This window comes from Girardinichthys multiradiatus, chromosome 20 (genome assembly GCF_021462225.1).
Source record: "Girardinichthys multiradiatus isolate DD_20200921_A chromosome 20, DD_fGirMul_XY1, whole genome shotgun sequence".
Taxonomy (NCBI): Eukaryota; Metazoa; Chordata; class Actinopteri; order Cyprinodontiformes; family Goodeidae; genus Girardinichthys; species Girardinichthys multiradiatus.
In genome coordinates this window covers 35,335,187-35,347,475 of record NC_061812.1, presented here as the reverse complement: position 1 = coordinate 35,347,475, position 12,289 = coordinate 35,335,187, and the positions used below count along the sequence as shown (strand labels likewise).

The 12,289-nt window shown below is 37.4% G+C and overlaps 1 protein-coding gene across 1 annotated transcript; it reads right to left on the bottom strand.

The window, feature by feature from the left end:
* Positions 1-1,163: 1,163 nt before the first annotated feature.
* LOC124856361 (transmembrane protein 233) lies at positions 1,164-8,146 on the bottom strand. Its single transcript, XM_047346716.1, has 3 exons — positions 7,612-8,146; positions 4,798-4,932; positions 1,164-4,586 (listed from the first exon to the last, which is right to left on the bottom strand). The coding sequence occupies exons 1-3, from the start codon at positions 7,795-7,797 to the stop codon at positions 4,575-4,577; spliced, it is 333 nt and encodes a 110-aa protein (XP_047202672.1). The 5' UTR covers positions 7,798-8,146; the 3' UTR covers positions 1,164-4,574.
* Between the last annotated feature and the right edge of the window lie 4,143 nt (positions 8,147-12,289).

Sequence of the window (12,289 nt, the reverse complement as noted above, 5' to 3'; positions counted from 1 at the left end):
TTTTGTCATAAATGGAATAAGAAGTAGTTTTTTAAATACAATAATGCAAAAACAGTTATAAAAGCAGAATCCTTGAGGGCTTTTGATCTCATCTACTTGAATACATTTCATGTTCTCTACCTGCTCTGCCTCATTCCCACCATTATCACATTTCATTTATGCAGCTGCATGAAACTCCTGAATAGAAGGAATGTGTCATGAGATATGAGTATATGGAGAATGTGGTACTAATGGAGGCAGCTTAGTTGAGAGGACTATTTCAGCACTTCATATCACGGAGTCACGGACAACTCTCAGAGCATACAGTCAACAGTGTTGCTAATAACACAGATGCACAGCTACAGGTGATTTAATATTGTCTAGCAGATAAAGACATCAAATGTGTTTTAATGTAAGCATATACAAAATAAAACTGACATTAAGCTGCTTCGACTAATTGTATTTGTGTGACATTTTCTCCTTTACAGAGTATGCCAATCAGTTTACAGTCTACATTGATCCCTTGATAATCTGGCTAAATTCTTTCAAGTCGCCTAATCCCTGCACTCATTTTTCATCTCGTCCTCTTGAGTTTTGCTTTGGTGCAACATCAAAGAGGCTGCACTACAATTGTGTTGCATTTCCCTTTCAACTGATGGGAGATAATACAGCAAAGATTACTGATAAAACTGACTTGTCCAAGTGCATTACAATGGCTGCATCAAACCGAATTTATCAAGGAGGGCTGCTTTGACTTCCACCTGCACAGAGGGGATATGTTTTCACACAAGGGTTTTTTGTGTGTGTTGCATATAGGTGTTATTTGTGTCATGAAGGGCGCTCGGGGCACAATTTTAGCTCAAGGAGGGCCGTGAAGCATCTAAAAACAGCTGGAAAGTGATGCTTTAAATAACAACAATGAAAAACTTAAATGAGTCATGAGATGAAACAGACTCAGAGGATCATGAAGCTCAGCTAACCTAATCTGAATCACCACTTTTATTTCCTCCTACCTTTTCAGTTTCTCTTTACACCTTTCAGTCACATTGCAGCAGTGTCAGATTTGTTTGACTGTGATAGAGTGGGCAGTCTCCATCACAGTCAAAGATGGAGATGAATCTGCTATATTTAGCTGGTAATATACTATATGTCCAACATCACAAAGGAGTCCAAGGGAGGCGGTATGCAATACACGGTACATGAGGGAAGGAGAAATATTTCAGACTGACCATTTCTCTCAATATCTTTACAGAGCTGTAAAGGTCTTTGTCTATGTACCAATTTATTTTTTTGTTGCTTATTTGTCACACATACATTTCAGATCATATCTGACAAACATCACCTCAGTAAATAGAAAAAGCAGTTTTCAGATCACAATTTTTACCAAGGAAGGAAAGCCATCCAAACCAAACTGGCCCTAAGTGAACATGTAATCATGCCCCATTTTAAATAATAAATTAACTGTGATTGACCAAATATTTAATTTCATTAGACACACCCAGGTTTTATTACTGTCAGACTTATCAAATGAAATAAACATTATAGATTGAACCTGTCAAGGAGCATGAAGTAGAGCAAAAAAAGAAATCAAGAACAAATAAGAAACAAAGTCACTTCCTAAAAGTGGCCAGTCGACCAAAATTACTCCAAGATCTCCATCAAGAACTCATCCAAGAGGTCACAAAAGATGCTTTAGGACCTGGAAGATTTGCCATATTTGATGGAACTATGAATTCTGCTCTCTAGCAGAATGTCCTAAAGGACAATGTTTGGCTATCGGTTTGTGACCTTAAGCTGTAGTGCACTTAGTTTATGCAGCGGGACACGCCAAAAACAAAGGTTTTCTTTGTCTCTTTCTGGAGTGGCCCAGTCAACGTCAGGACGAGAATATCCTTTATTGTCATTGTCACAGGGTACAACAACATTGAAAACAAGCTATCTGGTCTGTGCATTCAGCATTAAATAATTTATGTAAAATAGAACAATATAAGCAGTTAGTTATAATAACACATGTATACATATTCATACTGATTGCACAGTTCTCAGTATTGCATCTCCCTTTACATTCTGGCTTTATGAAGTTTAGCTATTGCTGTTTTTCAATCTGCTTTTCCTTGTTTTAAATAATCTTTAGCATCTGCCAGACAGTAGCAGTTCAAACAGAGTGTGACCCGGGTGAAAAGAGTCCTTTATGATGTTATGGGCTTTTGGGAGACAGCAGGAACTGTGAGGTTCTACAAGTGTACGGAGAAGGCTGCCAATAGTCTTTTGTCCAATTGAGATGCTGTGGCATGACCTTAAACAAACTCAAAAAACCCTTCATATAGGCTAAAATAAAACAGGTTATCTTTTTCTGATAAGAAAACCATGTTAACAATCTGAAACATATAAAGGTGATAAAAGACATAAGAAGATTTTGAGGGGGGCAAACACCTTTTTTGGGTGAATTTCTATTGTTAATGTAGGTTTTAAAAATTTTATGGGTAAAATGTTTATGTCTTATAGATGCCATAGTGGTCACATCCATCCATTGTATATTATTAACCATGCACGCCCACACTTTCATACCAAAGGGCAATTTGGAGAGACCAATTAACCTAATTGGTCATGTTTTTAGGCTGTAGGAGGAAGTCGGAGTACCGGGAGAAAACCCACTCATACACAGGGAGAACATTCAAACTCCATGCAGAAATATCTCACGACAGGATTTAAACCCAGACCCCCTTGCTACAAGGCAACATTGCTACCAACTGTGCCACCATCACTGTTCAGCCCCCCTAGTGGATCATAAGATTATAAACAAAGTCAGACTAAACTAAAAAACATAAAATACATTTTTTTAATTAAGTAACTTTGCAACAGTGTCTCTTTTGGGCCACATTTGCCAGGAGAACAACTTTTTCAAAGTTTTCTTCCAAGTTGGGTTTGTACATAATTAACTGGAACCGCACTGACATGTTACGAGCTGAATTATCAACAAGTCGCATTAAAATGCAGAGTAAATATGCTGATGTTAGCCAAGCACTTCAACAAACTGCTTTGCACGAAAGTATTAGCAGGAGCGAATCATGAATTTTTTGAAGACTGCAGAAGTTTGACACCTCTGGTGTATCTTTAGTGAGAAGTGATAAACCATGTTTGTTTTAGGTGATGTCAGAACATTACAGTAGCTTTCTTTAGCTAGTTTAAACTGTATTGGAGCAGTATATTTCCTGCAGAAACTTTGATTGGGACAAAATATCTGTTGCTGCTAAAAATGTATCTTACAGACTGCAGCATCCTAAAGAGGACCATGTTATAGTGGTGAAACATATTGTGTTATCTTAAATGATCCAGATCAGTAATGTGATCGAGACCTCCCTAACATGACTGACATGACATGAAACAAAGACAGGAACTACGGCGGTATGTTAGGGTTTGAACTCTGCAGGTAAAAATATCTGGCTCTCTGAGCAGGAAGGGGAGCAGAAGATGAGCTGATCTCAATGCTTAAAGTAACATCAAAGTGACATTGTAGTTTTTCTTTACAATTCTAGAACGAAATAAGGAAAGGAGTTATTTTGGTTACTTCAAAAGATCTTTTGAACTACTTATTCGGACTTTAATCAGCTTTTTAGTTCAAAGGTCAATCATCTGATATAAAAATGTTTGATAATCTAAAACATTAGTTTGATCAAAATGCAAAAAAAATGCAAAAAAATACATTTGGAAGGGGGCAAATACCTTTCTTATGGCACTGTGTTTTTAAATCGGTTGAAAGTAAACTAGTTCTTGTTTTTACTGAAGGTTAAAAGATATTGTTATAGAGAAATTATTCTTGAACGTTATTCATTACTGACCTTATAATATTGACATACTCAACATGATCACGATGAACAGACATACAAAGACCTCCACAATTATTGGCACCCTGGGTAAAAAGCCTTCAAATAAATTCAACTATAATTGCAGAAGCATAATCTGTTCCTGCAAATTTTTGAAAACTCTAACATTTAATATGAGTACACCAATTTAGTGGACATCATAATTCTTGGCACCTCCACCAATTCTTATTAAATAAATGTAGCTTAATTACTTTGGAAAATTACACTTCACAGATGTCTGGTAACTATTAATAAGTAATACATGATTTTCTGTTTTTCTGGGGTCTAAGCTAATCTTCAGAATGGGAAAAACAAGAGAATATTCCATTAGGATAAGGCAGATATACGTTGATGTTTTTAAGTCAGTGAATGGCCACAAGAAATTAGCTCTAGCTAAGAACACTATCACCGATCTACTTTGTGCTTAAAAATAAACAGGATAAAGTACACCAGTGTTTTAGCCTTGTGGAAACTAACCATGGATTTATGTTGCTTCTAGAAATTTACATTTTAACACAAAGCATCTGTGATATCTAGTGTAGACATAAACCAAAATTATATTGATTGTTCTTATAAAAAGAAGAAAGTTTTCAAAATTGAGCTGTAGAAAGCAATAAAAATGAGTCACATCCTGTCAACAGAGGGGAACAAACAACAAGAGCCAGTCCATGTAAGATTGTCCAGAGATTTTTGTTTCCTTTGTCCCGTATTTATTTTTCCTCCCTCTCCGTGCTAATGATCCATCTGTAAGACACAGAGGCGTACAATAAAACACAGCCTCAAACATCAAAGAAACTCTGAAAGACATGTAGAGGCATATTATAGATTCAGTGAGTGTCATGCACAAACATGCCGCTAATGACTCCGACATGTTACAGCATTTCTTTCTTCAATGTCAGTAGAGATGAGAATGAAATGTTGTGTTGCATCGAACAGGCCAAGCTGTCTGACTTACGGTGGCAAAATGAACAATGCAAGTGATGGCAATGACGATAAGACCGATGATGATTGAAGCAGTGGAGACGTATAAGGCGTTCCTGCCCAGCCTCCTGGAACCATCATAGTCACCACGATAATAACTGTTTCTAGACTGAGTAATAAAAGACAGAAATATATTACTGTAAACATATGTTCGTTGCAGTTTTCTAGCCTTTAAATTGCTATCTTTAATTGTTCAGTACCTCTTTAAAATGTTGGTAGGCAATAGAGCACTTATATTTTGACTTGTAGAGTTCATACTCAAACCTTTCCTATTTTGTCACATTACAACCACAAACTTTAAAGGGTTTTATTTGGATTTTATGTGATCAACCAACTCAAACCAGAACATAACTGTTATGTGGAAGGGAAATGATATCTGCTTTTCAACATGTCTTACAAATGAAATTCTGAAATATCTGTTCAACTCTCCAGAGACAATAGTTTGTATACCCGTCTTTCATTAATTAACAGCTGCAAGTCTTTCAGGGTCTGAACCAGCTTCGCACATCTAGACACAGAAACATTTGCCCATTTTTCTTTGCAAAATAGCCCCAGGTCAGTCAGATTTGATGAAGAGCATCTGTAAACATAAGTTTTCATGTCTTGGCACAGATTCTCGGTTAGATGTAGGTCTGGACTTTGACTGGACCATTCTAACACATGGATATCAGAATCAGCTTTATTAGCCTGTGTGCACAAACAAGGAATTTGACTTTGGTTTCAAGTGCTCACACAGTACAGACATATATGTTTGGACTTGAGCAACGTAGGACCCCAGAATGCAGACGACCAGGCAGCATGACGGTAGGTGAAAAAAGATTTAATTAACAAGGACCCACTCACAAAAAGAGGAAGGAACAAAACAACAAACGGGCAGGCAAGACAGGCATGGCATGATCCAAACAAGACATGAGCATGATCTGAAAGCAAGGTGTTACGGCTTGAGCAATGGACGAACCCAGAATGCAGACTAGCTGGCAGCATGATGTTAAATGGAAAAATATTTAACAAAAAACTCACTCACACGAAGTGACGGCAAAAACAGACATGGGCAGGCTTGGCAAGACAGGCTTCGTGTGAACAGCAGGACATGAGCATGAAAATGAAAAATGTTTCCGCGCCGACTAACTGAACAAGGTGTGTTTAAATGGAGCATGATACAGGTGGAACACAAAACTGATTAACATGGTGCAGGTGAACCGAATAAACTTAATTGACAGAACAAAACGTGACTGGAGCAAAACATGGCTTGAACAGAATGCAAATCCAAGGAAACAAACTAATAGAAACATAACTAGAAAAACATGAAACGAAAGCATAACCAGATCCAAAAACGTAACTTGACCGCACATGAACTAGAAGACAAAATCTAAAGCATGACTAGGAAAATAATAAACAGAGACATGATTAAAGACTGGAGCAGTGAAAAACATAAGGAAAAAACCAGAAACCAAAAACCAAACAACCCCAAATCATAACACAAGGCATGAACATGATTTGAAAATGATTCCGCGAGGAATACACAGAATAGGTGTGTATATATGGAGAGTGAACCAGGTGAAGTAAGACAGATTAACTAGGTGCAGGTGAACCGAATAAAGATAATTGACTGACAGAACAAAACGTGGCTGGAGCAAAACAGACTCTTGAATACAAACAAACAAAAACTAGAACAACATCAAACTAAAGCATGACCAGATCCAAAAAACAAACTTGACAAAACATGAACAAGACTAAAACATGACCAGAAAAATGAACAGAAACATGATTCAAAACTTCAACTGGGAAATAACATATAAAGAAAAAACCAAACAACCCCAAATCATAGCAATATATGAATATATAAACTAGAGGAAATAAAATAAAGAACCTTCTAATACCTTCTAGGAGTGCATGACTAATAGTTGACCTATCAACAGATTCTCCCGCCTGAGCTGTGGATCTCTGCAACTCCTCCAGAGTTACCATGAGCCTCTGGAACATCTGATTAATGTTCTTCTTGCCTGTTTTGTCAGTTTAGAAGTAAGGCCATGTCTTGGTATTTTATTGTTTTGTTAAAGTCAGAGGATAGTTTCAGCAGTACTCAGTGAGATGACCAAAGCTCCTGATATTGTTTTGGAACCTAGCAATGCCTAAAACTCTTCATCACTTTCTCCCTGACCTGTGTGCTGTGTTCCTCGTTCCTCATGATGCTGTTTCTTCACTAATGTTCTCTAGCAAACCTCTGAGGCTTTCACAGAAAAGCTGGATTTATACTGAGATCAAATGACACATACTGTAGGTGGAATTTATTTACTAATTATGTGACTTCTGAAGGCAAATTATCGAACTGGATTTTGTTTAAGTGTGTCTGATTAAACGGGACAATATATAATGGATCCAAAACACAAAACCACGTATCATTTTCACAATTCTACAGACTGTGGTTGAAGCGAGGTAAAATGAAAAAAAGTAGTATCCATTTTTGCAGAACTGTGTACTTTGGCAGACTGAAATTCTGCTGTCATTAGAATCGGTTAGAGTTTCTTCTCTTTTTCCAAAATAGAGGATAAAAATAGAAGATGTGTTTCTTTGATGGGCAGAGCAGGTGTATGTGTGACTGTGTTACATCCCAGGGTCCAAGAAATTCACTCGCAGGTTAGAGGGCAGTGTCAGCACAGCATTTTAAAAACACACTTTCCTTTGGCAGTTTTCTCTTCTCTGACAAGTTGTTTTCAAATTCTAGAAACATTCTTTTAAAAAACATTGTTAAAATCCAGCCCAGTGTGCGTGTGTAGAGCATACATACCATGACAGAGAAGACCAGGGCCACTATGTTGACGGGATATGCCGGACAGAAGCACGCCAACATGGTCAAACAAAGGTAGCTCCGGAGAGGAGCTGGAGGCTCCTGCTCCTCTAAGGAACCACAGTCCAAAAATGTGCTCCCACTTATGGAGCTTTTCGTGTGTGAATCAAGCACACCGACTGCCATTGACAGCCAAAACCAGTATGGTACAAAACCACTAAACAACAACCCAAATAAAGCTGATTAAAATCTCAAAATACTGTGAAGGAAAAAGTATAATGAAGGGAAATCCAGCTTGAGGTGTCAAAAGTTTGTGAAGTCAAAAGTTTATCCAGAAACCAATATCTGCAGAGTAAGTTTGATGTTGTTCTTTGGATGTTATTCTGTGTCGCTTCTTTAGGTTCTTCTGTTTGTGGGCAGAGATGGTAAAAGGAGAGAGGTGGAAAGGGATCTGTGACCCTGCTGGCCTCTATCCAGCTCCTGACTGCAAGTGTGGGGATCAGACTGTTTACCACTGCTGCTCTGGCACCTCATATAACTAACAGCTAGCGCTCTGTCATACTGTACGTCGCAAACTGTACTAAGTGTGGTAAATGCATGGTAAGTTTTCTTCTTGTTAAAGTAAATAGAAATGCAGCATGTACTGCAAGTAGAAAGCTTTTTTCTATATAATGCACATTCAGTTCCACCGCCACCACTTGCATAATAGCAGCAATTCTGCTGTTTATTCCACACCAAGGCAAGGCGATTCTTTTAAAGTCGCTCATTTCAGCAACAAGACTACATAATATAAAAAGTATGATAAAGCAAAGTAAGAAAAGTAAAGAAAAGCTGGACTACATACTAAAATTTATTAACTTTAATATTTTAGGGCTTTTAACCCCCTGCATTGATGCACTCTGGGCGTTTTGCTCCAGAGTGCATTTTATCTTAGCATAAAATCAAACGTTTCCTCTTGGCAACTCCTTAGAACTCTTCTGGCCCATTACGGTTCTGGAATATTTCTTGTCTATAAACCTGGCTGCAGCAAGAGGATTATGTTACTATAAACGAGTCAACTCCTACTAATTATTAAAATTTTCACATGCCTCAACATACTGGGTGAGGAGGAGAAGTAGCAACCATCTTTCAGTCCGATTTATTGACTAGTCCCAGACCAACTCTTTTGAATACTTAATCCTTAGTTTTCCTCATACAAATTGCAAAGCACTAAAACCACTTCTGTTTGTTGTTTTGTACCATCCACCAGGCCCTTACTCTCAATTTTTAGATCAGTTTTCAGATCTTTTATCTGATTTAGTGTTAAATACAGATAAGGTTATTATAGTGGGGCATTTTAATATTCATGCTGACACTGAAAGTGATAGCTTAAATATAGCCTTTAATGCTATCTTAGACTCAATTGGCTTTGCTCAAAACATTAACAAACCTACCCACCTTTGTCTTCATTCTCTGGACCTTGTGCTGACATATGGCATTGAGTATAAAGACATAACAATATTTTCTCATAACCCTGTCCTGTCTGATCATTTTTTTATAACCTTTGAGTTTAATTTAACCGAATACTCCACACCTGAAAGAAAATTTCATTATAGTAGATCACTATCAGACAATACTGTAACAACCTTTAAAGAATCTGTTCCACTTTTGATTTCCTCATTATCACAGAAAAGCACAGTGGAGGGCAATAATTTTTTTCTTCCCCTTCACAAATTGATTCTCTTGTTCATAGTGTTACTTCATCATTGCATGGTGCATTAGACAATGCAGCCCCCTTGAAAAAGAAGGTAATTATTCATAGGAGGCAGGCTCCATGGTTTAATTCAGAGCTGCATACTTTAAAGCACAGTGTTAGAAAATTAGAGAGAAAATGGCACTCTACATACCTAGAGGATTCCAACTTAATATGGAAAAATAGCCTACTGTTGTATAAAAAGACACTTCGCCAAGCTAGAACAGCTTATTTCTCATCATTAATAGAAGAGAACAAGAATAATCCTAGGTTTCTCTTTAGTACAGTTGCTAAACTTACACAGAGTCATAGCTCTGTTGAGCCATCCATTCCCTTAGCTCTAAGCAGTAATGACTTTATGGGATTCTTCTTAAATAAAATTGATTATATTAAAAAGAAAATCTTTGACATACTCCTGAAGATGATTACTTTATCCTCAGCAAGTGAGACAACATTGGAAGTAACTGTAGAACTTGATCTGTGTGGATCCTGTGGAGCTTCTTGAGTTATCAGAAATATTAGCTTCATCTAAACCTTCAACTTGTATGTTAGACCCTATCCCAGCCAAATTATTTAAGGAAGTGTTCCTTCTGATTACCGGCCCCATTTTAGATATGATTAATATATCTTTAGTAAATGGATATGTACCACAAGCTTTTAAGGTAGCTGTAATTAAATATTTGCTTAAGAAACCTTCGCTTCATCGAGATGACTTAATAAATTACAGACCTATATCCAATCTTCCAATCTTATCTAAAATTCTTGAGAAAATAGTTGCCAATCAAGTGTGTGAGCATTTATACAGCAATGACCTGTTTGAAGAGTTTCAGTCTGGCTTCAGAGCTCATCATAGCACTGAAACAGCTCTGCTGAAAGTCATATTCTTATGGCCTCAGATAATGGACGTGTGTCTGTTCTGGTTCTGTTAGATCTCAGTGCTGCATTTGATACAGTCGATCATAATATTCTCTTAGAAAGGCTGGAATATGCTGTAGGGATCAGGGGAACAGCGCTAGGCTGGTTTAAATCTTATTTGTCTGACAGATTCCCGTTTGTTCATGTAAATGATAAATCATCTTTAAACTCCAGGGTTAATTGTGGAGTACTACAGGGTTCAGTACTTGGGCTAATTCTCTTTACTATATATATGCTTCCAATAGGACAAATTATCAGGCAGCATAGAATAAATTTTCACTGTTACGCTGATGACAGTCAGCTTTACTTATCCATGAATCCTGATGAGCCCAACCAGTTAGATATACAAGCATGTCTTAAAGACATAAAAACTTGGATGACTTTAAATTTTCTGCTTCTAAATTCAGATGACAGAAGTTGTTGTCTTTGGACTGGAGTCTTTAAAAAAGAAACTGCTTAGTCAATCACTTAACCTGGATGGCATTAAATTGACCTCCGATAATAAAGTAAAAAACCTTGGTGTTATTTTTGACCAGGACATGTATGGACATGCATGCTCAGTATGAGGGATTGCTGCAAAGTCAACGCCAGTGACTGTCCACTGTCTCTACAAGCTCGTCTGGGAGTAGGGAATGCTGCAAGTCACTGACTGGATGCAATCTGCTGGGTTTCCTTAGACAGAAAAACTTTTTATCCAATTTGAATAAATAACTGAATCTGACTGCACTGTTCAATGGTTAGGATTAATTGGAATGTATGTACCTGACATTTGTGAAGTGCCTTGAGACGACATGTGTTGTGAATTGGCGCTATATAAATAAACTGAATTGAATTACATCTGGACCATGAGTTAGAGACTTCCTGGTGCTCTGTAGCTTCCTCCAAAACTTCTTCTAGGAGAGTCTAGCTCAGCCACGGCCTGTTGGGGAGGGGTCTTTTACAGTGATCTGCTTCTCACAGTGGACAGCGAGGTCCTTTATGCTCTCTGTTCCAAGGTGAAAATATCCTAATTAACCTTTATCCCCAGCAGAAACATTTACCAATATGTTTTAATTTAACTCAGGGATTCAGCATTTTTTCATTTTTCTGGAAGTTTGTTCAAGTGGAGCATAAGAACTGAATGCTGTTTCTCCATGTTTGGTTCTGATTCTAGGGCAGCAGAGTGGACTTGAACTAGGAGACCTGAGTGGTCTGGAAGGTTGATACAATGACAACAATTATATAATGTATTTTGGTCAGTGATTTATAAACTAACAGAAGTATTTTAATCTCTATTCTCTGAGATACTGGGAGCAATTATAAAGACATTAGAACTGGGATGATGTGTTCTACTTTCTAGTGAGGATGCAGACAGCAACGTTCTGGATCAGCTGCAGCTTTCTGATTGACTTTTTAGGAAACCTGCGAAGACACTGCTGCAGTAATCAATTTGACTAAAGATAAGTGCATGGATGAGTTTTCCAACATCCTGCTGGGACATTAGTCCTTTAATCCTGGAAATTTTCTTCAGGTGATTATAGGCCGATTTAGTGATCGTCTTTATGTGCCTTTGGAGGTTCAGGTCTGAGTCCATCACTTCACCCAGATTTTGGGCCTGATCAGTGGTTTCTAGCTGGTCTAACTGAAGCTGTGTGTGGACTTGATCGCTTCTCGTTTGGAATTGTATGTTGCTAATATGTTGATCCTTCCACAATTTTTAGAAACAAGATGTATATAAATTCTTAATAAAATAATTTTGATTACAGTAGAATAAATCTCAGACTGAGAAATTCAACACTGATTTTGTGTACATTTATTTAACATGGGGAGAATCTCGTGTTTATGAATGTTTTTTTTCCTTAACACATTTGTTTTTTAGCTTTTGTTTCAGAAGCTACCACATTCTTATCAAAATGTCATTGCTTAAAAAAGTCATAATCTTTGTCATATTTCAAGGGGAAAGAGGCCCACAGTATCACCCATCCTCCACCATACTTAACATTGGATATAAGGTGTTTTTCCACATATTGATTCATATGTTCTGTTGTCTCC